This window comes from Thermothelomyces heterothallicus, assembly GCF_042370625.1.
Source record: "Thermothelomyces heterothallicus CBS 202.75 unplaced genomic scaffold P884_scaffold_24, whole genome shotgun sequence".
Classification (NCBI taxonomy): Eukaryota; Fungi; Ascomycota; class Sordariomycetes; order Sordariales; family Chaetomiaceae; genus Thermothelomyces; species Thermothelomyces heterothallicus.
The window spans coordinates 162,076-188,031 of NW_027192585.1; the positions used below are offsets into that span (position 1 = coordinate 162,076).

The following is a 25,956-nucleotide window of genomic DNA, read 5'->3' on the forward strand; positions in this document are numbered from 1 at the left end:
AAAAAAAAAAAAAAAAAAAAACTTCTTTTTTATTCTTACACTGAATGACCCTAGATTCTCAGCTGACACTCAGCGCCCTGCCCTCACTTGTAGATCAGGTACATGTCTGTTTGCATAAAGGAAGACAATAGATGGAAACGTGAAAAAAAATTTAAAAACAGCCTCCTTTGCTTGGCTCTTTATGAACATTTCCGGGAGACCAGGGACTTGCGGACAAAGAACGATGTTCAGATTTCGCACGGAGATAGACGTACGTGGCTCGACTGGAATGCGCTGTGAAGCGCCAAACTCGGTCGATCTCTTTGTTTGTGCGCCCGGCCACTCCGTATGCCTCTGTCAAAAGTGCACAAGTCCTGCGGGTGCCTGACTCACCCCTCTTTCCCCTTGAAATTATCTTCTCGATTGCGCAAGACTCAGTCGACCCCAGAATGTATGCTCTCTCTCCATCTCCAGGGGTCGCCAGCAATCCTGCTTCCCAAAGAAGATAGCAACTGACGACAACAAGAAAGAACAACGACGACAAACAACAACACGAACACCCTCGAGATGTCTTTCTGGCCTCTAAACAACCTTATCCACGGCGCAGCGAGAAAGCGTGCCGGCGATTCCCCTGACCCCGCCTCAAAGCGCCGCCGCACAACCACCGTCTCCTTCGCCCGCAGTCCATCTGCCACTGACAAGACCAGCACCAACACCAGCACCAGCAGCAACAACACTTCTACCGACCCCCTCGGGGACGTGACTCCCACAAGCCGCTGGAACCCCTCCATCAGCCCGGACTCGCCCGAGTTCGCCGCCGTCCTGGCCGCCTTCCGCCGCCTGCTCCGCGACCCCTCCCAGACGGTCGACTCGATCCTGGCGGCGCACTTTACGCCCCACGAGCAGGACCTGCTGCGGCCTTCCTGCTGCTGCGACGACGACGACGACGACGAGGACGAGGACCACCGCCGACGCCGCAGCTGCGCGCTGTCCCGGATCCGGGAGGACAACCGGCGGCTGTACGGCGAGCTGCTGCGGACGGACCGCTTCGCCGCGCGCTGGGCGGGCCGGGCCGACCTGGCGTTCAAGCTGGCCCTGGCCTGGTTCGGCGTCCCCGTCGCCCCGATGGGGCCCCGCGCCGCCGACGCTGCCGCGGCGGACGGGGTGAGTGTGGAGGAGGTGTTCAGGAGGACTGGCGAGGGCGAGGAGCTGAGGTTCCTGAACGGGTACACGGAGCGGTTTTATGGGAAAGATGTGGGAGTGAGGAGTGTGTCACTTTCCTGTTTTCTTTTTTTTGTCTTTGCGTTGCTTTGCCAGTGCGGATCGCCGCTAACGTCAGCTAGAACCGGACCCCACGATGGAGACCTATTATTATGATGCAAAGGACGACCGGGCTCATCCCTCCCACCACCTTTCTCTAAGCCTCCGGGGCGGGGAGGCGTCTGGGGAGGAGGAGGAGGAGGAGGACACGCAGGCTCTCCTCTCGACAGAAGACGACACGCCTTCGGAGGCGGAAAGATGTCCTGTTGGGGAGCCTGGCGAGCTTACACTCCGCGGTGGTGCCCGCCCTCACGGTCATGCAACCAGGGCAACGAACCGTTCCGAGAGGCGGCAGAACCAAGGGGACTCCGGGGCCCAGCAGCTCCCAGATGTCTTCTACACTCCCCTTGGCGGCTTTTCCTCCGGCACCGACGAACGCTGGCTGCCGTTGTACGGCTACCAGGGCGTCGTCTGGTTCCGGACGGATCTGCTCTACACGTTCGTGGACGCCGTCGACCGGCTGCTATGTCTCGACAACCGCGCAGGTGTAACTTACAGCCTGTACCTTTTGGACAAGCGCAAGGACTATACTGCGCAGTCCGAGCGGGATGAGTTCCTCAGCGACCTGGAAGGAAACGGGATCACTATCTGGGCCACTGGCCCCGGCGACTACAGCAACGACATGGTCGCGTGGGAGTGGATTGTGGACAGGCTCGGAGCAGTCGAGAATGAGAGCGAAGCACGCCAAAAGGTCCTCTTCGTCGCCGGGCCGGGAGACCCAATCCCCTGGACGTGGCAGCCAGACGAGTCTCACCGCGTGTTGAAGGTTTCGCTCTCCTGGACCGAGATTCCCAAGATGAACCGCCCGGACATAGCTTACCTCCGGATGCCCGAGAACCCCGAGGAAGTTGTCCACACAAACGAATACGGCCCGTGGATAGCTAGCGTGTGCCGTGTGCTCTCTGCTGGTCGAATCCCGGGCCGCCCCGGGTATCCTGCCATCCCAGACGCCTGGTTCACGGTCGGGGGTCCCGGTCCCGGAGATCAAGAGATCGGCACCTATGGCGGCCAGGCGTTTCTTCCTCAGCTATGGGACACTGTTGTTGCCAAATGGAGAGACGATCCCGGCTCCCTGGTTGAACTCAAAGCCAGGACTGGACCAGTGGACGAGGCCAAGGTCAGCGACCGCTGGCACTTGTTCATGCCTGGCCTCGCCTGTCCATACGAGAAGCAGTACGTCCTGCACGACGAGGTGGATGACGTCGGACTGGTGCGACGGAGGATCCTGGATCTGGTGCGATGCTCCGCGTCGCATGAGAGCTACTCCAAGCTCCAGTCCCTCGAAGTGTACCTGCCCGGCACCGGATTCTCCCTGGTCACAGTGGAAGGCCCTGAACTGGTCATCTCACTCATAGGAAGAGATGATGTTGACTCGGCATTTCAGCCTCTCGTGGATCGCATGGTCCGGTGGAGGAAGTGGCTGGAGTCAAAGCCTGGAGTCCCTCCAGTAACAAACGGCCTGGGTCTGTTCCCGCAGTTCCTGTCAATCCGTCCCGTATTCGAGAGGTACACCATCCGCGACGAGGGCAAGATTCATGAGCCTGTCGTTTGGAACCCAGATACCACAACCGTGGCCCGGTTCCGGATCCTTGCCGCTCGGATTCTGGGCATAATCAGCAAGCGAACGTACTCGTCTGCTGTAGCCTGGATCGCCATTACCCAGAGCCGTTCAATGGAACAAGCCGGCGGCAGCTCTGACCCAGAGAGGAGCAGACCGCGACTCCTCATCAGCCCCGGTACGACGGAAGAGGAGTGGCAGCTGATCCGTAGAATGATTGTCAATCCAGAGGTGTTCATCTCGCAGCTGGACATGAGGACCCAGCCACGTGAGTCAGGAGAACGGTGGGATGGACGCACATGCCTGCTAACGTCTGATCAGGGTTTGGAGACCTAAACACCGAGCAACCGTTTGGCTACCGCGATGTTTACGAGACACCTGACCCGCTGCTGTATCATGCCATAGATCCGGACCAGATCCCGGCGACAAAGCGTCACTACGACTGGCAGAGTGCGGAGGAGGATGTGTCGGAGCAGTTGAAGACGCTCCAGCCTTGGGAGATCCAGCCGGAGTCCCTGTCCACGCTCTATGCATTCGAGAACTTTCCCCTGCGACCTCCGCCGGGCACGAAATTGCCCCAAACAGAGCAGACCCTCCAACATCCCGAGGAGCAGTATCTGGAGGCTCAGGCGAAGGCGGCGGCCGCCACGAGCGCGCAGATGCCCCAGGGTTCCTTGAACAACCCGAGCTTCCGGCCTACAACCGACATCCAGAGGGGTCAGCGCCTGCGCGAGTACAGTTACGCCCACCCGCTGGACGTGCACATGCACATGGCGGTGCCCATCAACGCGCCGCCGGTCGACAGGCTGCTCGACTTGGGACACAACAGCGTCCCCGTCGTCTCCCTCTCCGTCTTGACCCCAACCGAGGTCCGGCGCCTGCAGCAGGACTACCACAAGATGCGCAACCTTGCTCTGTCCCGCATCGAGCGCTGCCCGTACCCGGGCTGCGATGCCGCGTATCCCGCGAACCAGCAGTCTGCCATGGAGCAACATCTCAAAGAGAGGCATGTGGCGGAGAAGTGCAACTTCTGCGACGAGCCGCTGTTTGCGTACTGGCCGCCCCAACAGAAGTACAAGCATATCGCCCAGAGACACTCGGATATCCTCAGGTCCATTCTGTCTCAGGAACAGGATGCTGTCGTCCAGGTTCCCGACACGGGCCGGACTGACCGCGCTCGCGAGGGGCGGTGGAACTTTTGTTCTCGGTGCGGGCGAGATCACACCGTGCTGGACGCGCCCGCGGATCGGCAGCATCACGACAATGTCTGCTACCCGGGCGTTCAAGACCAAGAGGAGGACTGGGCGGCGTGCGGCGTCTGTGGAGACCGTACCCTCCCTGACGCGAGCCCGCAGGGCCATGATGAGCATCGAGAGGCCGCCCCGGGCGAGAAGCCATTTTGCGAGAAGTGCGCCATCCCTCTGGGCCTGTTCTCGAAAGCATACGCCACGAGACATGGTAACTTCTGCAAGGGACACGGCCGTGATAATGCCCAGTTCTGCCCGTGGTGTAGCATACAGCTCGCCGACGACTTTGACGCGCGCCTGAAGCACATTGACGGCTGCGCTAGGAAGCCATTCCCTAATGCCGAGGGCCCTATCGACGCGGGGCGCCGGGCCTACTTCCTCCCGGAACCCAGTCGCATCTCGTCGGCGAGGGGTCAGATGGGGGTGCAGGATGGGAAGCGTCGCAGGACTGCGGATGCAGTAGAGGCAGCAGACGACGTTGGAAAGAGTTCGGCCAAGAAGTGAGTACCGTTACCACTTGCGCCGCCTGCGCAAGGGTCGCTAACACCTTTGTCAGAATCAAGGTCAACGTCCCTCCTCCGAGACCTCGCACGCGCCGGGAGAGGTCCGCTCGCGAACCCAGTGATTCGCCCCTCTCCTCGCCGCCCAGCAGCTCACATTCCAAGCGCTCAGCCGAAGCTTGGATCCCTCCTCCTCCTCCTCCTCCTCCTCCACCACCACCACCACCACCACCACCACCACCGGCTACTCCCCCCGCGGCAACCGCACCAGTACCGGCAAGGTCGAAAGCGGCTGGCAGGAGAGGCAAGGCAAAGGCAAAGGGGCAAACCCGAGGAGGGCAAGGACAGAAAAAGACGCCAGCCAAAGCTCCAACAAAAAGGGCGAGAGCAGCCGCAGCCGGATCAGCAGCAACCACCCGAAAGACGGCGGCAGCGTCCAAGGCCCCGGGCGGCACCCCTGCACCAGCGATGCACACGCGGTACCGGACCCGGGCTTCCGCCGCCGCCGCCGCCGCCGCCGCCGCTGCCGCTGCCGCTGGCCCCGCTGCCGTCACGGCGGATGCCGAGGGACCGGCCCCGGCAGGCGGCGTCTCAGCCAAGGCCGCCCGCGTGGTCTCTCCCTACGCCGATCCGCTCGTGCGCGGAGCATCCCCGGCGCGGGAGACCAGAACGCGCCCGGCGCGCGATGGGCGGCGGCTGACGGGCGCTCTTCGGTCGGCTGGACCCGGGACGAGGTCGTAGAGATTTACTAGGACGCCCGTGTTGGGATAAGGGTTTCATCTTGCGCTTGGAGGAGGTTTCCGGGAGGTAGGGGTGGAACATGGCGGTATTGGGAGAAGGTTCCAAGGAATACGCGTACGTCAGGGAAAGAGGGGTTGCGGGATTCCTTGGCGGCCCATTTTGAGCGGCTTTCGATATGAAATGTCTCGTTGGTGCAGACTGAACCCGTGTTCCGAAGCGCGGGACAGAATCGGGGCCGGGCTGGGTCCATCTCGGTGGGTGTGGAGTTTGGCCCGAGGGCCGAAACCCGGTGTCCACATCGGAAGAAACTTGCTATCTTTGGAAGCCGCCCTGTTGTCTTCGAAATACAGGAAAACAAGGTGCTTCCTTTCTGTGACTCAGATCATGCTGTGGATAAGTCAGTGGGCCCCGGCCGAATTTTTTTCTCCTTTGTGCGACTCATCATCATCAGATTCAATTTTTTTTCCTGGTTGAATCGCGTGCTTGAATCAAATGAGTCAATTCGTGCTGCGGTTTCAGCACCGTCGTGAAGCCGCGCCGACGTTGAAGCGGACCCGAAGAAATGGTGGATGAGTAACGTTAACTACCGGCTCTCGGCGGGCATCGGTCGCTAGCTCCCCGGGGCAAGAGCAAGTGCCCGGGAGCTTGGCTCGCTCCGTCACGAGCCTGTCACGTTCAATTTCAGGCGTGGTCAGCTGACCAATAGCTGCTGGCCCGGCGAACCTACCGCAGTGTGGAACCGTTCTGGGCTGCATGCTGGCTCAGGCCTTGACGTAAAAAGAGACCCACCCCGATTCCCGAGGCGGCAATCATCGGTCGACGCAGCGGCCAACTGAACCCTTGCTAAACCGGTTGGCAACTCCTTCCCTCTCCAGTCACCGTGGCTGGTCTTATCGAAGCCATGACTCCCGTTTCGCTTCCCGCCGATGCCCTGGGCGGTGAGAGGGTGCTGATATTGTTGTCCGTACAGACTCCGGAGCTAGAAGTTGGTGGTTGAGACACGCACGAACTTTGCACGAACTTGAATTTTCGTCGACTTTCCCGGACCCCGTCAACCCAACCCTCTTGCACGGCTTCGCTCGGCTCGTGTTACTACGTTTTCTCGTATAACGCCAGGCTTGCTACTGGGTCAATCTACATAGCACTGTAGCCCATCTGTTTTCCAACTCGTACCGAGGCAACGGGAACACCCAACGAAAGACACATCATACCGACTGCGGCGTCGTCCCAAGAGCTCGACCCTCCCGGTCCAACGCCGGTTTGAGGACAGCCCGACAATGATCACGCCCACACCAAACCCATTCACCGGCCGTGTTCTCCGATGTTTTGGTCGGTGCCATTTCGCCGGGCAAGCAATATGTCGGCCTGTCAGGGTCCAGCCTCGTAACCTACACATTAGCGTTCCTCGAGCGTCAAAGAACGGCACGGGCCGAACACCGCATCCCGAGCTCCCGACGGCGCGTAGGCTGCCTTTCCAGGCCCGAGCAGCTCCGCTGAGCCTTCTCCTTGGCGGCGGTCTGGTTGCCTCCTTCCTGGCCTACTCTCAGTTTGGCGAAGAAAGCCCGGCGCTACAGGGCACGGCGCCCGCCTCGACCGACGACCGCGATCCCTCCTTGCCTCGATTCCGCCTCGCCGACGTCCGGAAGCACGATGGCTCCTCGTCCGAGCCGTGGGTCATATCTGAAGACAAGGTCTACGATATCACGGATTGGGTCCCGGCACACCCTGGCGGCGACGTCATCCTCCGGGCGGCTGGGTCAAGCATTGAGCCGTACTGGAACATCTTCACCATCCACAAGGCGCCGCACGTGCGCGAGATCCTGCAGCAGTACCTGATCGGGTTCATCGATGTGGCCGACTTGGGCCCGGACGGGCGGCCTGCGGCCGAGGCCATCGAAGACCCGTTCGTGAACGACCCGGTACGCGACCCGCGCCTCATCACGCACACGGAGAAGCCGCGCAACGCGGAACCGCCGAACGAAGAGCTCGACCGCACGTTCCACACGCCAAACGAGTTATTCTACATCCGTCACCACATGTGGGTGCCGACAGTAGACGCGGAGAAGGCAGATGAGCACGTCTTGAGCATCGAGCTCCCGGACGGCGAGACCAAGAAGTATACGCTGGGGGATCTGAAGAAAAAGTTCCCGACACACAAGGTCACGGCTGTCCTGCAATGCAGCGGCAACAGGCGGAACGACATGACCAGGCATGCTGGCAAGACCAACGGACTGCAGTGGGGCGTAGGTGCCATCAGCAACGCCGAGTGGGAGGGAGTTCGGCTCTCGGATGTTCTGGCCGATGCCGGGCTCAAAGTGCGTGATGCGACTTCGCCGACGCGAAAGGGCACATCCGCTGCTAGCGGCGACAACGAGCTTGACGCCAACACGCTCCACGTCCAGTTCACCGGCCTCGAGGCATACGGCGCCTCAATTCCCCTCAACAAGGCCCTCGACCCGCGCGGAGACGTGCTCTTGGCTTTTGGCATGAACGGCGAGACACTGCCGCGAGATCACGGTTTCCCCCTGCGGGCTGTTGTTCCAGGCCATGTCGCAGCTCGTTCGGTGAAGTGGCTCAGCAAGATTGTCGTCTCCGATGAGGAGAGCCACAGCCAATGGCAGCGCCGCGACTACAAGTCATTTGGCCCGAACGAAGGCCCCAATCCTGACTGGGACCGCGCGGTTTCCATCCAGGAAATGCCCGTCACCAGCGCTATCACTGGCGTCTGGGTAGGCGACTGCGTGCGGAAGGGCCGCGTTCCCTGGATGAACCCAAGCAGGATCCCACAACATGCCACAAGTAGTAGCAGCCCCATCCTCGACATGGCCGCGGTGTCCAAGCGAGTAGGCTTTACGCCTGAGCCAACCTCGTCCGACACCACCACCACCACCAACGAGAAGAAGAGCCTCTCCCCATCCCCCTGCCCGCCAACAACCCCGGCCGACGAACCCATCGCGATGCAAGGCTACGCCTACTCGGGCGGCGGCCGCGCCATCACCCGCGTCGACGTCTCCCTAGACGGCGGCAAGACCTGGGACCAAGCGGAGCTGGTCAACGACTGCGCCGACCCGGCCTCTCCCTGCTTCGGCAACAAGTCCTGGACCTGGACCCGCTGGCGCTACGTCGGCGCCCTGCCCGTCCTCAGCCTCCCCACCGAAGAAGGGCCGGCGCCGGCAGCGGGAGGAGGGGGCGAGGAGACGGGAGCCGGGGGATGCCACGGCGACCGCAAGACAAGCCGGAAGCACTGCACCACCCTCGTCGTCAAGGCCACCGACGACGCCTACAACACGCAGCCCGAGAGCCACCGCGGCATCTACAACGTGCGGGGGAACCTGGCCACGGCGTGGCATCGCGTCAAGATCTGTCCGCGCTGTACGGGGCGGTCGGAGGATGGGACCTCCGACGGCAGGGGCCTGACGTGGTCGACCGGGGAGACGTACGGTTGCGGGTTCAAGAAGGAGGCTGAGGAGGTGAGGGAGGGAATGAGGCGACAGGGTGTTGTTGGGAACGGCAACGGGAGCGAGGAGAAGAAGTGATGGGTGTTAACTGGGTCGTATGGGTATCCGGATTGTGATATGTGGTTAACAGGCGTTTTGGGGATATGGCCGCAGCCAGCAAGCGATGCGTTTTTGGTTACTGGGCAGGTTTGAGCAGTGGATATGAACTTAGAGAGAGAGAGAGAGAGAGAGAGAGAGCATGGTTGTTCAGCCATGGCGTTCCGGATTATCAGAGAGCGTAGTACCAATGTAATGTATAGTCCTTCCCTCGAGCTAGCTATATAGCCGCCTTAGGGGTTGGTTGTTCCAACTGTCTACCAAGTATTGTGAAAACGACGGCGGCCTAATAGCACTGATAGGCGCAGATCCAACTACACTGCGACGAAAATGAACACTGCACCACGCCGGCCCAACGGCAATGCATATCGACGCCAATTGTGTCCCGACTGTTGCCTCTCTCTCCATCTGGATGCCATTTTTCCCGTAACCAAACCCAGCCATTTCCGACACGAACAAACCCAAGCAATACCACCATACCAAAAGTTTCTTACACACCGTCACCGTCAAGTCACATCTCTCCCCAATAAACGTCCTCGTTCACTCCGGGACGATCAAGCTATCAATATCCACCCTCTTAAAGTAACTGATATGCCCTAACGCCAGCCAGTTGTGCGCCAGCAGGTCGGACGATATGAGGAACAACTCCGAGTCAACGTATGTGTCTATCATGGACAGTGTCAGCAGCTTGATCATTGCTCCCAGGTAAAAAGAAATGGGGGGAGAAAAAAAAATTCGAGGAGGCACTCACGGCTCGAGAAGCCATTATTCGCAATGTGGCCCCTGCTGCTCACTACCCTGGCTCCCTCAAACGGCGCTGCCGTCTCCGTTCTGATCAGCCCGCCGGGTCCCAGGTCATCGACGACAAACGAAACCTCGCCGCGCGGGACGTTGGCGTCGCCCGTGAGCTTGACGGCCTCCAGCCGGCCGCGGTAGACGGCGGCGTCGCGCCGGCGCGCGGCATACGCCTCGTCCGACTCGTCCTCCGGGCGCTCGACGGCCGCCGGGGAAGGGTCGTCAGGGTCGTCATCGTCGTCATCGGGCTGGTGGATCCACAAGAACTCGCACCCGTGCGCGCCGTAGTCGCCCACCCAGATGCCGCGCCAGGGCTTCGTCGGCGTGGGCGTGTACCGGGCCGGGTCGAGGGTGGCGTAGGTGGAGACTTCCTCGCCGAGGGGGACGCGCGCGGCGGCAAGGGGGTTGGCCCTGTGCACGGCCTGGTCCAGCTGCAGCAGCCACTGGTGGCCGAAAGGCGGCCAGTTGATTGGGAGAATGCCGGGCGCTGCTGCGCAAGAGAGAAAAGGTGGGTTTAGTTCTGTGAAACCGCACACACCAGGGATAATGGAAACGGTTGCAGGTGGGAACAGCACAAGAGACTCACCAATATAATCGTCAAGGTTGTTCACATGAATGCACTTGTGGATACGGAACGCTCTATCGTAGACCTCGCGCCGCGAATGAGCTCGGTCTCGGTCCCTGAGGGACGTGTGGCGCTCCAGGCCAGCGCCCAGGACGCGGTGGGGGCTTGGGATGGTTGGCGGCGGCCAGATATGACCATAAGGGAAGTGGGAACTGGCGCGCTCGGCCATGTCGTCGGGCGAGAGGCTCCTGGCGTAGATGAAGCTGTTTTGTAAGCTCGATGCGTTTGTGTACATCAAGATACTGGACTGGAACCTATTCGCCCGGGCCTGTTGATCTAGGCCGTTCGGCTTGCCGCTGCCGGTGCCGGTGCCGCTGCTGCTGGTGCCGCTGGTTCCAGAGCCATCGCCGTCTGGGACATCAGTGTCTTTGTGATTCGGCCGGAGCACTACAATGCCCTCGGAGTCATTGTCGTGATTATTGGGAAGGCGCGCCGGCAGTCGGAGGACAGGGTTATCGAGGTGAAGTTTGACTTTGGGGTTGAAGCTGGAAAGGATGGTGTCGCCGTGGGCATGCCATGTGTGGAAACTGCTGTTCTGGTTGTGGGCAAGCAGCTGGTAACCCTCGATGCATCCTCGTCGCTGATCGTAGCGAGCCACTATCATCCGCCCGGGAAGACCGGTGTCGGAGAACCAGAACTTATACTTGGTGACGAACCAGTGAGGGTCGAGGGCAGCGTATAGCTCGCGGAAGCTCGCAAACGGGTATGAGGAGGTGACTTCCTGCCCTGGCACGTTGTCTTGCACGTGGGATCGCCAGAGTCGGTCGTCTGTTGCATGGGCGTAGAGAGTACGGCATGTTCCGGAGACACGACAGAGGTCTTCCGGGGCGAGGTAGGTCAGGATGCTGCCGAGCAGCTCGACGGGGAGGGAGATAAGGGGACATGTGTTGTTTTCAAAGTCTACGGCTGCATCCGGCTTAGCTCTCCCGCCCGTGACCACAGGCGCGTCGAGTCCACACCTACCCAATATCTCTTCTGCCTTGCCCTTGTCTCTCCTACCGGGAGATCGAGTACCCGAGGTCGATTCGGTGCCGACAAAACTGAATGGCGAGTAGTCGACAGACTCGGGTTCGGCATCTTCGTGGGTGTTGTAGACTCCGTCGGAGCGTTGCTGGGGAACCTGCGCAAAGGGGTCATGGCCCTCATCACGGCCGACCTCTGCCATTGTCGGCCCGTGTCATCTGCGGTGCGGGGTGTGGTGAGTTGAGGGGCCCTGGGATCGAGCAGGTGTCTGCGTTTTTTCTTTCTAGATTGAAAATCGCGAAAGGTGCCGATGATCGCCGGACGCGCATGATTCTGGACAATGCCAGGTCGATTACTATAGTGCAGGAGTGTCCAGGTCGGGACCTCGGAGGCTTCCAGGTGGATGCTGTGGGAGGGCCCTTGCAGTGGGCGGGCAACCCCACGTCCCCACGTCAGCTGCAGGTGCCGCACGGCACCAAACCTCAACTTACCTTGCTCGATGACGGCTTCACATCAAACAGCAGGCCGGGCCCATAACCAAGTAATTTGAAGTGCCCTTCTCGACAGTGTCATCCATTATATTCTGTTGGTACCTAAGAATTGGCCGACAAAACGCAGTAACTAAACGAGGGTAGCAGTACGAAGTACGAAGTAGTTAATGGAGTGATCCCAGATGCTCCCCGCCTTCCACAGGAGAGCTCTGGCCCCATTGCCGTCTGTGGGGGCGATTAACCAAGTTAGTTCCCAGCCGCCTTGTGGGACCAAGCCACCCCACTCAAGCGGTGCACTTCAAACTTAGTGTATGGATATTTCCGTGCATTTGGTCAATCCGCGGCCCGCGCCGACTGCGCCTCCAGAAACCACTGCAACTACACTAGGGTCGGACGGGAGTGCCCGTCTGACTTCCATAACTGAGCATAAGAGTCGTCATTCTCTTCTGGAAAGACAGCGCCCCTGTTGCGAACTCCCCTTGTAGGTTAAGACTCGAAGATGACCCGAGCCGGTTCTGCCTCGTTGGGTTCAGGTTCCTACCTTTTTTTATTTCCTTCCCTTCCCTCCAGAGCCCAATTAGGCAGATTAGGCAGGGAGCTGCAGAGTTTTGGGCGACTTCTAACTTGAGTAACTGGGCTGCGTAGATACCTGCCGGCGCGCTCAGGTTCCTGCACCTAAATCACCCTGGTTGAGCGAGTCACGATCCAACTTTGTCCCTTGCGAACCCTGCCACACATACGTCGTCGCGATTCTTCACCCGCCATCCGCAATTCTCTACATACCAAACTCCGAGTCGCAAATGATACCTCTGGGGGCCCGGAGATATCTGAGCAACATGACATCCCTGTTACCGCTGATCCAGGATATCCTCCCCATGATTCTGCCGGCATCCGTCACCGTTACCAAGGCTGCCGACATCCTGCCCGGTGAGACAGGGTCCAGTGAAACCGCAGCTGCAACGCCCGGGGTACGGGTCATTAGCAGGAACGCGGTTGTCGGCAAGACGGACAAGATGTGCACCTCAAGTGAGTCGAGGTGACCCCCTCATGCCGATGTGACTTTGCTTCCGATGTAACTGTACATACATACGAACCTTTTTTTTTTTGCAGTCCTCATCTTAAAGCCCAACTCCTCCTCATCGGTACGCCACCACGGCGAACAAGGTACGTGTCTCAGCCTCTCACGTCACTTGTCGTACATACCCGTAAGGGTGGGCACAACCTAGCGAAGCGACTCCTTCTAAACCGCGGTGGGAAGAAACCATCATCTACGCAGTCTCCGGCAAGGGTGCCATTCTCTCCCAGCCCACGGGGGACGACGAGGAGCCAGAACGCCATGACCTCGACCCGGGCGATTTTGCTTTTATCCCGGCCTGGACCGAGCACCAAGCAGTGAACGACTCGGAAGTCGATTGGCATCTTGTCATCATCCGCAGCGGCAGCCACCCAGTCGAGGTCAATTTGACAGGTTGGGGCGGTGCCGAAATCAAGGAGCCTCCCAGACAATGAGACTCTTTCGTCGTTTTTTTTTTTTTTTCCTCCCTTAGTCATCTAACGCGACGAGTCCACAAGGCGTGCGAGATTTGCCGCCGTTCTATCCTGGCCATCTTCTGATCAACAGACATAATGAGACTAGATTCTGGATCGGTATAGTGCCCAGCTTTAATGGCGACTTAACCGCTGTAACCCGGGGAAAATAAAATGATTGTAGCGAACCTTAGGCAGCTCGTTTTCAGCTCGCCAAGGGGCGGCTGTCTCTTCTTGCGCGTTCCTCCACGCGTCTGACTTATCAAACAACGCGTCCTAAGATAAGGTAGATGTTCGCAATCTCGTTCACTCGACCGCGAAACCGCGGCCCGCTCACCGCTCTCATGCAATCCACCGCATGCATATAAACGCTGAGGTAACTTTTTAGGGAGTCTTGAGCCTCCCACTTCACCGATTAATTAAGCGACTCTCCGGAGCTGCTCACCAAACTACTCCGGCACCCTACTCAAACCCAGCAATTCCACCCATCGTTGATGTTCCAAGTATGTGACTCCGGGGACACACGTGCTTCGGGTATGTAGCCGTAACCCCGGCGACGGAGGTGTGAGAAGTAAGAAGAGTCACCAGGCGTAGAACCTCGTATATTAGATTCCCGCCTGGCCGGCCTGCGCGGCCCTCACCGCCTCGGACAGCGTGACCAGAAGGTCGGCCGTGCGGTCCGTCACCGCCCGGCCGGCGCCGCCGCGGTGATAAAGCGTCTGCACCGTCGCCAGGTGGTGCTTGAGGTCGCGCTCGGCGGCCGCCATGGCCTGGCGCAGGTTCTGGGGCTGCCCCTGCGGCTGGGGGGAGTGTCGCTGTGCTTGCTGTTGTTGCGCCTGCTGGAGCGCGGCCATCTGCTGGCTCAGCTTGTCGAGCCGGGCCGTGTGCGACTGGAGGAGGGTCTCGAGCTGTTTGGCGTCGTTCCCGGTTGTCTGGCTGGTGGGGGCAGAGAGAGCGGCCTGGTTTCTCTTGAGCTCGGAGACCTCGGCCCGGAGGGCGTTGACCGTGTTGTCTAGATTCTGAAGAGGCTGGAGGATGGCGTTGAGGTCGAACGAGGGATTCTTGGTGCCGTCGGTGCTGCTGCTGATGGATTGTGGCAGAGTCGTTTTGAGGTCCTTTTGTTCGGCGACGAGAGCCGATATCTCTCCTTGCAGGGACTGTAGATTGTCCACAATGTCGTGCATGGATTCCATTATGGTGCTGACGGCATTAGTTGCCGTGGCCATTTCCTTTTTTAATGCTACCATGTCCTCCCCCAGTTGGCTCGGAAGAGGAGAGCTTAGGACAGGTGTTGGTTTCGTCTGTTTGCTCTTGGCCTCTTCGAGCTGCTTCTCCAGGCTTACGATGCGTGCTTTCAGCGCGGAAGCATCGTCAACATCGGGAGGAGCTGGTGCTTTAGGTGATGACTCTTCTTTCCGGATGGAAGAGGGTGTTTGAGAAACAGGTTGCGACGATAGCTTTGACCGTGCTGGCTCACCAGGAGCAACTCCACTGTTCGCCGGAGTAGTCTGCTGAGGAACAACCTGTGGTACTCGCGCGGATAACCCTGGAGACTTGGCAAGGGGTTTGTTTCCCTCAGGACCGGCAGGGTGAGGCGTGGATTGGACTGGTTGAACCGGTTCGACAGGCCGAGCAGGTTGAGCAGCCCGCGGCTGGTTCACCCGCGGGGGGCTTCGTGTCGGCTGGATTGTAGGCAGCTTATCAAGAGCGCCATGTTTTTCCGGTTCTAGACGAGGGTCCCGGCGAGTATCGAAATCAGTGCGCCTGCTTTTGGAGGAGACACCCTCCTCTGGTGAGGCGGAGCGTTTGCGGCGGAGAGGCGGCGACCGGCCACGGTGTCTATCAGACTCCCTGAGGTTCTCTAGCTGGACTGGCGGAGACTGAATCGGCGCACCACCCCCATCAAGTGAGCGTTCAGGAGAACGGCGGTCCACGTTTGTGATATAGAGGGGCCGCTGGCGAGGGTTGGTGGGCACTCTCGCGGCGTTGAGATGTTTCTTTTCTTGAGCCTTAAAGAAGGCCTCGCTGACGTTGTAGACTTCGGGGTCAGATAGGCTGCGGAGGCGCGGGTCATAGCTATCCAAAAAGTCAATCCACTCATCGGCAGCGCGTGCCGTATCGGGAATGTCTTTTATGGGTTTGGATCGCTGTTCCCTTCTGGCTTGGGTAAGGATTTCAGCCGCGACCCTCACGATGGTCGGGCTGGTATTGAAGCCGCGGGCAATGGCAACCCAGAGACTGTCCTGGCCATAGAACCTCTTGCAGTGTAAAAGAGCGCGGAACAAGACGTAGATGTTGTTGCCGTATCGAATCTCGCGTCGCTTACTTGGATCCTCTATTGAATCCCACATCGGGTGCTGTTCATCCGTGTACCAGCTGGTGTGAAACGCGCAAGCCCATGAATGGTTGAAGCGCAGCTGTTCCTGTACCTTGAAGCAGAAGCCGTATAACCAGATCGGCTCAATTCTTGGTGCCATCTCGGCAAGATCGGCTTCCCAATAATGAGCAACCCGCACTCCCTTGTCGTCGAGCCGCGACCGGTGTTGACGATACGGCGACGAAGATTGTCAAGTTCAATTGAAGGTATACTTGGCTCGGCTAATGAATATGTCTCTCATAGCTGGGCGTGTCAGAAATGCAGCGATGTCGACGAACAAACGCTGGCGGTCAGTATTCTAGCGATCTTGCATATCTTGGCTCTCGACTGCTTTTTCGGAGGTGGAAATTTCTGACGCTGGCCGTCAGGCAAGTGCTGCAAGGGTCCGGTACGGAGTACACTAAGGCTCGGTTGCGGTGGGCCAGGGGCTGTTGCGATAAAAAAGCCCACTTTCTAGATGAACATCAGGACTTTTTGTTTATGCCTAACGATGTTTGTTGAGGAGGGGAAATTCGCCCATACGTAAAAACTTAAGTACAAAAGCGTCTGCAGAAAGCTTCCGGGGAGAAGCGGGTTCTCTTTGCGACCGCTAACTGGAGCACCTCCCCCATAAGCTACTGTGTAGGGATTGAGCGAATCAAAACCGGGGTCCCTCCCCACCGTTGCACCCGACCGAGTGACAGACAACCAGGTAGCTAGCGTGATATGTAATATCACGATAAGGCACTCGATAAATAAGGCATATACTAAGTGAAGGTAAGGTAAGCATGGAATATATAGCCTAGAAGAATGTACAGCACATCCGGAAGGTACGTACTGTACTACGCACACCATACCAAGCAAGGACATGCCTTACAGTATATCCGAGAACCTGCTAATTAGACTGTCCGCAAAGCTTGTACACGACATGAATGAAGACAACAAAGCTCCTTCTGGTTTGAGTCGACAAATCAAAGTCCTCAGCCCCGTTCGTACATACGACACCAAATGATCTGTTTACAATTTGGCATAGCGGCCAAGGATTGGCCCTCCTCGGCGGTGGCGTGACATAATTAACGGCTGCTCACTCTCCCTCACCCTCTCTTGTAAAGAAAGGACAGGAAGATTAGTAACATATGCGGCTGGAATGTATTAGATATTAGGGACGGCCGGAAGGCCAATCAATAACTCAGGAAAGTACTAGTAGGCAGATGGACGCTGCACGACATCCTTTAACATACCCGGAGCACCTTTAGTGTCCGAAACGCTGGAGCTTCTAAAGCACGAGCTATGCGCTAGCCATAGCGTGTGGTATGCTCACGAACGCTTTGGCCATTTCCTTTGTCTTTAAATATCACTCGTTTTTCTCCTTTACATTTAGACCTTCAAGCCACCTGCTACAAAGCTCTCTCGAATGCTTACTCGAGCTTGCCACTGTGTTCGACATTTAGGCAACAAAGGGACCTTCCTTCAGTTTGGCTATATACACTTTGGCTTAGCATTAATTAGTATCCGTAGCTCGCTCACACTAGAGATCACATTGGTAAAGCCTTCGTTTATTCCTAGCTCCCGACGACTTATAATTAAACTGTTAGTTAAGCTCCCCCAATACTTAAAGCTAAATAATATAATTATAATAAAGGCTCGTTAGTCGCTATCAATTCCAGTAGAGCTTAACGACGTCATGGCAACCCATTTATACATGTTGATGCTTACACCTGACTGCGAGTGTCACGATAATTATGTTATATCTTTCACTGCTAGTAGTCCTGGCGATGGAGGCCCAGTTTCGTTTCTCTCGGAAACCACCCAGCTTGTTTCAATTTACCCGTCCATTGTTCCTACCCTCGCCGAGCCGCATCGAATGGACCGCCTGCGGCTGCGCCCCGTGAACCTACCCTGCAAGATGGGGTGAGTCCAGGGGCCGAGAGACGTGGTTTCCCGCATATGCTATCTATGCGCGACTCATCCCCTAATTACTCGCGTATCTGTTTAGTTAGGTAAGATGCCTTACTAGAAAATGAATCAATCACCTGAAATATTTTGGAACACGAAAGAAGTTGAACAGCAGCGTTTATTCAGTCGGAGCCATGACTCACCGTCGCAGCACCATAAAAACACGGCGCCGTCAACCATCGTAGCATCTCCCCGAAGCAGTCCCACTGTCGACAGGAAAGAAGCACCAAGATGGCACATCAGACCTTTCCCCAGTTCCGCAGGCTCCCGACGGAGATACGCGTCATGATCTGGGAACTCTGCCTCCCGCAGCGCGTCATCCGCCTGAGCAGCCTCGTCATCGCCCACAGCCACCACCACTACCACGACGCGGCGCTCGATCCCACCATCGCGCGCCTCCTCAAGTTCGTCTTCTCGCGCTCGTGCCTCGTCTCCCACGTCTGCCGCGAGTCGCGCGCCGTCGCCACGATGCGCCGCGTGCCCGTCACGGACCTCGACCTGCCCTGGCTCGGCCGCGGCACCTGGTTCGACCCGCGCACCGACACGCTGATGCTCGACTGCGACGTCTTCTTCGCCCACAGCCGCTTCTGGCAGCACCTGCGCCGCAAGCTCTTCCCCGGGCCCCGCGTCGCGAGCAGCCGCGTCCGCCTCGCGGTGGTCAAGGACCTGGCGACCTGGTACTTCAACTACCTGCAGCTACGACATCGGCAGGGATCCGACCAGAACGACCGCCGCGACCGCCCCGACGAAGCTGATGGGGCTCCTCTGCCCGCCATCCGACAGATCTCGTGGCCGGTGGAGATGAAGGAGGTGTATCTGCCACCGCCGATGAGGGACGTGGCGATCAAGGCTGGCTGGGCCGGTCCGCTCCGCGAGGCGGCTTGTCGGCAGGTGGAAGTGCGCCACGGCGGGCTGTTGGAGAGACTGGAGAGGCTCGCGATCCCGCACGTCATGGATACACGCGAGGCCGGGACGATGGTGGCCGAGGCGCTTGACTGCTGGGCCAACGAGTACTCCAAGATTGCCGCCATGAGCCGGGCATTGGGATTCGAAGGGTCTGAGAAGGAGTGGCGCAAGAATGGCGGGGGCCCATACCCGGTCTTTACGATATGCATGTGCGATTCGAGACAGTGGTAGAGATGCGTGGGGAACAAGATCTTCGACCGGAAGGAAGCAAGGGAGGATGGCCACCGACAGCAGGATTCGTGTTTGCGTGGGATGAAGCTCACAGGCAGGATACGAGGGATTGCCCCCCCCAAAAAATTCCATGGGGTTTCTTTTTCAACTCCATTAAAAATAATGTAGGGTATTTTCAAGAATAAGACAAACAATCAGCGACAAGACACGAAGAATTAAATAAACATCCAAATCCAAGGTGTCCCGACTTTCTACTCCTCTCCCTCCCTCTCATCCAAGAGTCCTACTCCACTATCATACCTCCCCTTTTTGCGTCCGCTCTTGAGTGATCTCGCCAGATCCCCACTTAGCAGACTCCCGGACTTGGCCTCGCATGCGGGCGTCGCCGTCTCATCGTGGCCGGGACCGGCACCACGCAGCTCGACGGTCCGGCTTTGGTCCTGCTCGGAGCCGGCCCCGTCAGTCCCCTCACTAGCAGCGGCGATATCACCCCCCAAGAACGCCTCGGCCGCTCTCATAACGCGTGCTAAGTCGCTCTTCATGCCCGCAACGACCCTGTCCGCCCTCGCCTTCTCCCTTGCGCTCTCTTCCTTTAGCCGCTCATTGGCCTCGCCCAGCCGACCGTTCTCGACCCTCAGCCGCCGCACGGTCAGGTGGGCGTCATGCAGCGCACGCATTGCCTGTTCTACTTGGCCCCTGAGCTCGGCCACGCGGGCATCCCGCTCCGCGAGAGCGGCGCCATGCGCCCGGTTCAGCCTCGCCAGCTGCTCCTCATGCGCGGCGGAGAGGTCCGCGATCTGCGTCTGCAGCTCCGCCGTGCGGGCCTCGGCCGCGGCGAGCTTCTCCTCCAGGGCGGCGGCGGCGGCGGCGGTCCGGTCGCGCTGCTCGGCCTCCATGCGTCCGACGAGGGCCTCGAGCTCGGCCATGTCGCGGGCGTGGGCGCGGACGGCGGCCCGGAGGCGGTCGATGTCGTCCTCGAGCTCGGCGATGCGGGCGTCCTTGTCGCGCGCGGCGCGCTCGCTCGCCGTGAGCTGTGCCGCGAGCCTGTCCATGGCGGTCACGCGCGCGCCGAGCTGCTGGCGCAGGGAGAACTCGGTCGCGCGGTGCTCGTCGATGGCCTGGTCTGCGTCCCGGTTCCTCTGGGCTAGAGCCCGAAGCCGGCTCAGGACGAGGTCCAGCACCGCGGCCCCTGCACCGGTGAGGGGCAAGGTGATCTCGCCTGGGGTGATGTACTCCAGCTCGAGGCGGGCCGATCGGAAGCTGGCGCGGAGGGACTCAACAACCTCGAAGGCGTCTGATCCGGGGAACCCGAGTCCTCTGAGGGACGAATCGAGTTCTGCAAGTGCTGCAGTGCGGTCAGATAATGTCTGCAGAACCGTGGTGAGGTGGGCCTCGAGATCTCCTGTGCTGTCTGCCGTTGATGGCCGCTCGGATGGCGGAAGATTGAGCTTGTCTGACAGACGGGAAGCCAGAGACGAGTAAGATTCTAGCGTGGCCGTCAACCTGCTAACTTCAAGCTGAAGCGATCTGAGCTCTCGCTCTAGTTGTTGCTTGTCGGGATCTGGAAAGGTGGCTTGCACGCCAACATGCGAGCGCGGCGTACCAAACGAGCGTCTACAAGGGGTCTGAGGCGGTTGCGGCTCCGGGCTTGTTGCGGGTGGTGTTGGGAAGGACGCTAGCATTCGCCTGGTGGGAGTGCTGCATTCCAGTTCCGCCCTCGTGGCCCCGCCAAACTCTTCCAGATCATCGCCTATGTCGAGTTCCATATAGTCGTCCTGGCAAGAGTTCGGTGCTGCTCTCGTCCATTCGGAGGCTGGACTGCTAGGCAGGTCTTGCTGCTGCACCCCTGACCGACTGGCCAGCTCCCGCTTGAGGGACGCAACCTGCTGCTCTAACTCCCAGACGCGTTCGGTGTCTAACACGACCGTCTCGTCGTGCAGCCTCTCGATCTCCTCGTCTTTCCTAGCCAGCTCCGCTTTGAGACGCTCGATTTCAGCCTTCGTCTCCTCGGCGCGACGCTTCCTCTCGGCAGAGATGGTGTTCATCTCCTCACTAAGGCCATTGCGCCGGATGCGGCGCTTGATTCGGCCGTCAAGAACCTGGCGGAGCGGAAGGAAGTAGACCTCGCCGCCGGCCGGGAGGACTCGTACGTCTGGATCCGCACTGGTGCCGCGAGATGCAGGGAACAGTCTGCCCGGGGTGGAGTGGCGCCGCGATATCTGGCTACTACGAAGAGAGGTTCGGCGTATCATGGGAGTCAACCCCGTTGACAGCTCACTATCTCCCCCGCCAGCAATGCTGGGGCCTGGGTCTGAGAACCTGACGCCTCTCTTTCTGGAATTTGGCGTGCGCACAGCCGGAGTCGCTTTCGTGGGACGTCTCGGCGAGGCGCATGGGGATGCGGATTTTGAGGATTCTCCTGGTTTGCTGCTGCATATGCCTCTGCTTCGCCGCGTGCGCCGCAGTGCGATTGGAAGGTCCAAATTGGTATCCATTGAGGCAGGCATTAGGATGGCAACGCCGCACATACACTCAGACCATTAGTACATAAAAGAGACCAAAGCCGACAAAAAGAAGAAAGTCATCGACGAGATCAAGAAAAAGGTCAAAACCACCCACAGAATGAGGAAAGTGGTCATGGCTTTGGCAGGCAGCAACGCCGTGCCCCACATCACACACACGCCTGGGGTGTTTGTTTACCGAGCAAGTACTGGCCAATCAGGCGCAGAAATGTCCACGCGACCCCTGATACCCGTGGGACCATGGGAACCCGACAGGTTTTTGACATGCAACACACCTCAACTCTGGTTGGTGGGTGCTGCATTTGACATGATGTACAGATTAATCAGCACGGGATTGAGCTGATAGTGCTTTCTTGACCAAACGAGCAGAGGATCCGAGTACACGTCAACATTAAACATACTCGGGATTATCAGTATCAAGGAGCTGCTTGTTAAGACTTTACCTTCAATCCGTTCAAATCTCCGCCTTTCCACTGAGGAGCAGGACAACTTACTTCGCGGATTCTACGAAATCAGTCAATCACCAACATCATTTAATTTCTGCTACAACTAGGTCATTCCTCCTCCTCTGCATCGTCCACAACAGCCAGCACCTTGACCTCGGGAATCTCCCCCGTCCGAATCGCGCGGGTGTAGGGCGACTTTACCGACGGTTGCGTATACGTATCGATTACAAGATCATAGTCGTAGGGGCCGAATGCGGCGGCGCGACCAATTTGACCTTGAAAGAACAGCGTCTCCTGCAGACACTCGACCATGTAACGCCCAAATTCGTAGGCGTTGCCACTGTTCATGGACGTGCCCCGTGGATACTGCCACACGTCGTCCTCGCCGCCAAAAATGAGCGTGGGATCATCTGGGATTGGCACCTCGACATAGACGCACCCGTTCCCGCGGAACGTCGCCAGTTCCGGCGGGATGGACGCACCGGGCCGCAGCTTGATGCCGCGGTCGGCGATGTACAGGGTCTCCAGGTTGGGCGTCGTCAGGGGCCAGAAGTTTGCAATCGACCGGGTGAAGCGGGGCCACTCGCAATTGTGACGATCCGCCCGTCGTCCCTCGTACCAGCGGCAAATGGGATCTCCAGCCTCGTCATAATTTTCGGGGTTGTAGTAAGCCCAGTCTTTTTCCATGATTTCGCTGTTGTAGAAGGCCGCCATGTCGCCGTCAAAATCCCTGGGGCATGAGAAGAGCACCGTAGACGTGGAGCGGAATGCCAAGCGACTGTGCACATAATCGTTGTCGACACCGCGACGCCTACCTGGGCTCCAGCTGGTGTCTCCTCCCCCGTCTTCATTGGCTCGTTCTATCTCATCTTTCAGCTGCAGCAGTGGGAGATATACCCTGGCAAATAAGCGTCTGAGGCCGTCGAACTCGCCAAAGCCAGTTTCCGATTCCTCCCCGCGGAGACGGCGAAGAACAGCCGCCGCAAAACCACTGAGGGATGCGAGCCCCTCCCTGAGCTCAAGCTTGCTAAAAAAGTTTCTGGCCATCTGCTTATGCTCGGGAGGCATGTCTGCAAGCCCGGGTGTTTCCAGGGCGCCACACAGCAAACAGACAGCCTCGGCGGACGCCGTTTTGTACCACGACTCCAGCCATTGGTCGTACTCTTGCCGCCTTTCTGCCAATTCCAGACAAGTGTTGCACTGCATCTCAGACTGCGGTCTGGTGAACTCGATGGCAAGTCTCCGGATGGAGATGAGATCCCTGTTGAAGAATCCGCCAAAGTCTCGCAGCTCGCAGCACAGGGTGGCCGAAGAAGGGCTCACTACGGGACCAAACGCACAGTCGAGCCACAGAATGTCGGTCGCCGGGTTGAGAAAGACGGGAACCGCTCCGTCTGAGCTCAGCCGTGGCATATCCACCTCTCGTCGCCGGATCCTGTCTCTCTCCTCTTGCGTGAACCGTGTTTTGAAAATGGTGACGTTGTTTGGGCGCTCGTCGACCTCCTCTACCTCTGGGTCCCAGAACCCCATGATGACGTCGGGCCAGACCTCCCTCGACCTATTCTCCTCCGTCATCCGGGTCGGCAGGGCACAGATGTTGAGCGTCTTCTGGTTCTCGGCAGACTGCCACACGTGCGTGGTGTTTTCCGGCCAGGCCAGTAATTCCCCCAGGGCCCTCCGTCCTCGTTTGTTGATCACCCGTTTGTATGCATCGCGGGAGGCAGCGCATACTGATGGGACCGTTGCAACGGCGTGATAATACGGCGAGCGCCGGGCCAATTCGGGGCTGGGGAGCACAAACCTCACCTTGTTGAAGCTTCCTTCCAGCATCTGCATGACTTGGGGCGGCCAATTCTCCTGCGAACACCGCGTCTGCCATTCCAGGAAACGCAGGAAGTTACGTCTGGGGAGAGCGTACAGTCCCAACACCTGCACACAAGGAGAAGAGTTCAACATACTTCTCTCCCAGATGTCATCTTGTATCTCCTGCGGCAACCTCGAAAAGTCCGGAAAACTCTTGAGCATCTTTTCGTGAGGTCGATATATACTGGTGTTATTTGAACTGTGAACTGTGATCTCTGGAATAATGCGGAACTAACTGACAAAAAATCTGGAGATCCCGAAGACACCTGCTTATTTAAATTATAAATGTTGGCCTGATATATAGCTTTGCTGTTCCCGAGTAAACTTCAATGCTTTTTTTAGTGAAGAATGATCGCACGGTTATCGCACGCTGATTGTTGCACAGGATTAGTTCCTTCATTGAGGTTGGAATTCAGCCTTTCAGCACCTGATCTGTTGAATGTAAATGAACACATCTTAGACTTGATTCAAGGAGTTTACTGTCCGTGGTCTTTGTTTGCCAGAAGGTCTATTGTAGGCAGAAAACAAAGCCCAGACAATCCTCGACGGCCACATTTTTTGGTCTGCTTGATTTAATGAACTATGATGAGTGCAGACAAAGGTTCATCAGCATTGCATGTCCTGTCCACGTGGTTCGGGGAAACAATGACACTAGGAAAAGTCCTTCTGTAATTACTTGATTAATAATTAATTACCTGTTTAGGTAATTACCAGAGCCTGAACCAGCATGCTCGACCTTCCATTAGCAGCCTGACTTGGATTGGCAGGATGTTTATGGTTTTCTCTCTGTCTTCCAAGGGAAGGGTGACAGCGACAGCGATGGTTGTGGCTTGTCCTTGCAACCAAGCCGACAACGGGTTTCATTTCATGAGAAAATAAACCACCCTATGAGACCTAGCCGTGAATCGTATTTTGCACTGCACACAGCACCCCAAAAACGAGGTTCTCCCTTTCCTTCCGACTGAGGCGATAATTTTGCGAAAGCTCAGCTCTCTCGGCTTCTGGAAGCGTTTCCACATCATCCGCCAAGAAGGAATCGTTCCGTAGTTCTCTAAGCATATCAAGCATCGACGGACGCACTCGGTGTGGGCTCAATTGGAACACCGAGAGCTCATTGTCATTCGACTCGTCATTCCGCCCCTTCCACGAACGTAGTTGACCAGCATGAACGAACGATTGACCGCGGCCATGGAAGACAGGGTAGAGATGTTGATAGTTGGCTAGAGTAGGGTATTAAACGAATTTGTCAGCAGACGCCCAATAACAGTTTGGAAGTTAGCAAAAATAGAGTGCGGGTTTGGCCCTAACATTTATTATATGCGTCCTCGATCAGGTCCTCAACATGCAGTTGTTGGGGGTTGGTCTTCCTGCCCAGAGGAATGAGGAGGTAGAATTGGCGCAGCTCGGGGAAGCAGTTGAGAAGGCCAAACAGCTCCTCCGGACACATGCACCAATTTCTGTGCGGCTCATGAACCGGAGACGAAGGATCGGCACAGCGGAAATTGTTGGAGGAATCGTGGCAGAGCGGCTGCTGGTTGTTCCACACGACGGCAACCTTCTGAAGCTTTTCGAGCTGCATGGCGACGGCGTTGGCGTCAAAGGCGCTGCCGGTTGGGTTGAGGATCTGGTTATCCGGGTGGAGATAGCCCAGCGTCCGGCCTTTGCATTTGCGGAAATCGAGGACGACGAGGTCCCTTTCATAGTCGACGGGTGCTCTCAACTTCTTGAACGGCAGCTGGCTGAGTCTGGTCTGTCTCTCGTAGCGCATGGCAGCGGCAGCCGCTGGATCGACCGAGGTCATCTTCTCGTACAGCCTGTGACCTGATTTGTCAGGGCTCTTGTCATCAGGGTAAAAAGATAGGCTCCAGGTTCCGGTGACTCTGTTGTCGACGCGCTGGACAATAACCGTGTGAAAGTAGGGTAGGTCCATGGCCTCGATGAAGATTTGCTGCTGGATTTCGGCGGGAAACTCCTTGAACCTGCGGAACGTGGCCAGTGAACGCATCTGGGTGGCATTTTCATCCCGCTGGCGACCCATGGTGTTGACAGGTGATGGCGTTGAGGTGCTGCTTTTTACTGTTTCTAAAGCTGTGCGATGGCTGTGGAATTCGCGAAGACGCGATGTGAAACAATCGAATAGAAAACCAACGGCGCTGCTCCGGGAAAGAACTGGGTAGATAGACTCAGTTGCTAGCATGAAGAAAAAGAGCTCAAGTAATGCTACTAAGAGGCGAGAGGAACGGGGAACGTTTTCACAGTTTACTTTGTATTCTGTGACATTCACCAAAATTGCAAACCCGAGAACGGTTCTCTTCTTTGCTGCATCTCTAGAGCCTTTATCATCTCCAGTAATCCACTGACGCAAAGTTGGAGAAG

At 57.9% G+C, this 25,956-nt stretch overlaps 10 protein-coding genes across 10 annotated transcripts; 4 read left to right on the forward strand and 6 right to left on the reverse strand.

Moving 5' to 3' along the window:
• Positions 1 to 300: 300 nt before the first annotated feature.
• P884DRAFT_263073 (uncharacterized protein) lies at positions 301 to 853 on the reverse strand. Its single transcript, XM_069441726.1, has one exon. It carries the CDS (start codon positions 768 to 770, stop codon positions 414 to 416), a length of 357 nt encoding a protein of 118 aa, XP_069295016.1. The 5' UTR covers positions 771 to 853; the 3' UTR covers positions 301 to 413.
• A 214-nt stretch (positions 854 to 1,067) lies between these two features.
• On the forward strand, positions 1,068 to 5,345 carry P884DRAFT_248855 (uncharacterized protein; the record flags this gene model as incomplete). The annotated part of the gene is made up of 3 exons (XM_069440568.1): positions 1,068 to 3,125; positions 3,179 to 4,604; positions 4,661 to 5,345. Exons 1-3 carry the CDS (start codon positions 1,337 to 1,339, stop codon positions 5,343 to 5,345), a joined length of 3,900 nt encoding a protein of 1,299 aa, XP_069295017.1. The 5' UTR covers positions 1,068 to 1,336.
• Positions 5,346 to 6,243: 898 nt separating this feature from the next.
• On the forward strand, positions 6,244 to 9,107 carry P884DRAFT_263077 (Oxidoreductase, molybdopterin-binding domain-containing protein). The gene has a single exon (XM_069441727.1). The coding sequence runs from the start codon at positions 6,623 to 6,625 to the stop codon at positions 8,879 to 8,881; it is 2,259 nt and encodes a 752-aa protein (XP_069295018.1). The 5' UTR covers positions 6,244 to 6,622; the 3' UTR covers positions 8,882 to 9,107.
• Positions 9,108 to 11,885, reverse strand: P884DRAFT_248861 (uncharacterized protein). Its single transcript, XM_069440569.1, has 4 exons — positions 11,283 to 11,885; positions 10,281 to 11,225; positions 9,651 to 10,184; positions 9,108 to 9,564 (listed from the first exon to the last, which is right to left on the reverse strand). Exons 1-4 carry the CDS (start codon positions 11,482 to 11,484, stop codon positions 9,440 to 9,442), a joined length of 1,806 nt encoding a protein of 601 aa, XP_069295019.1. The 5' UTR covers positions 11,485 to 11,885; the 3' UTR covers positions 9,108 to 9,439.
• A 724-nt stretch (positions 11,886 to 12,609) lies between these two features.
• Positions 12,610 to 13,282, forward strand: P884DRAFT_279771 (uncharacterized protein; the record flags this gene model as incomplete). The annotated part of the gene is made up of 3 exons (XM_069443355.1): positions 12,610 to 12,799; positions 12,884 to 12,968; positions 13,000 to 13,282. The coding sequence occupies 3 exons, from the start codon at positions 12,610 to 12,612 to the stop codon at positions 13,280 to 13,282; spliced, it is 558 nt and encodes a 185-aa protein (XP_069295020.1).
• Positions 13,283 to 13,905: 623 nt separating this feature from the next.
• P884DRAFT_207614 (uncharacterized protein) lies at positions 13,906 to 15,651 on the reverse strand (the record flags this gene model as incomplete). The annotated part of the gene is made up of 1 exon (XM_069438802.1): positions 13,906 to 15,651. One exon carries the CDS (start codon positions 15,649 to 15,651, stop codon positions 13,906 to 13,908), a length of 1,746 nt encoding a protein of 581 aa, XP_069295021.1.
• A 2,192-nt stretch (positions 15,652 to 17,843) lies between these two features.
• P884DRAFT_271959 (uncharacterized protein) lies at positions 17,844 to 18,749 on the forward strand (the record flags this gene model as incomplete). The annotated part of the gene is made up of 1 exon (XM_069442482.1): positions 17,844 to 18,749. The coding sequence occupies one exon, from the start codon at positions 17,844 to 17,846 to the stop codon at positions 18,747 to 18,749; it is 906 nt and encodes a 301-aa protein (XP_069295022.1).
• Positions 18,750 to 18,894: 145 nt separating this feature from the next.
• Positions 18,895 to 21,311, reverse strand: P884DRAFT_248868 (uncharacterized protein). The gene is made up of 2 exons (XM_069440570.1): positions 19,697 to 21,311; positions 18,895 to 19,588 (listed from the first exon to the last, which is right to left on the reverse strand). Exons 1-2 carry the CDS (start codon positions 21,275 to 21,277, stop codon positions 19,001 to 19,003), a joined length of 2,169 nt encoding a protein of 722 aa, XP_069295023.1. The 5' UTR covers positions 21,278 to 21,311; the 3' UTR covers positions 18,895 to 19,000.
• Positions 21,312 to 21,825: 514 nt separating this feature from the next.
• P884DRAFT_271961 (uncharacterized protein) lies at positions 21,826 to 23,742 on the reverse strand (the record flags this gene model as incomplete). Its single annotated transcript, XM_069442483.1, has 3 exons — positions 21,826 to 23,589; positions 23,636 to 23,646; positions 23,676 to 23,742. The coding sequence occupies 3 exons, from the start codon at positions 23,740 to 23,742 to the stop codon at positions 21,826 to 21,828; spliced, it is 1,842 nt and encodes a 613-aa protein (XP_069295024.1).
• A 732-nt stretch (positions 23,743 to 24,474) lies between these two features.
• P884DRAFT_207787 (uncharacterized protein) lies at positions 24,475 to 25,618 on the reverse strand (the record flags this gene model as incomplete). The annotated part of the gene is made up of 2 exons (XM_069438820.1): positions 24,475 to 24,800; positions 24,889 to 25,618. 2 exons carry the CDS (start codon positions 25,616 to 25,618, stop codon positions 24,475 to 24,477), a joined length of 1,056 nt encoding a protein of 351 aa, XP_069295025.1.
• Between the last annotated feature and the right edge of the window lie 338 nt (positions 25,619 to 25,956).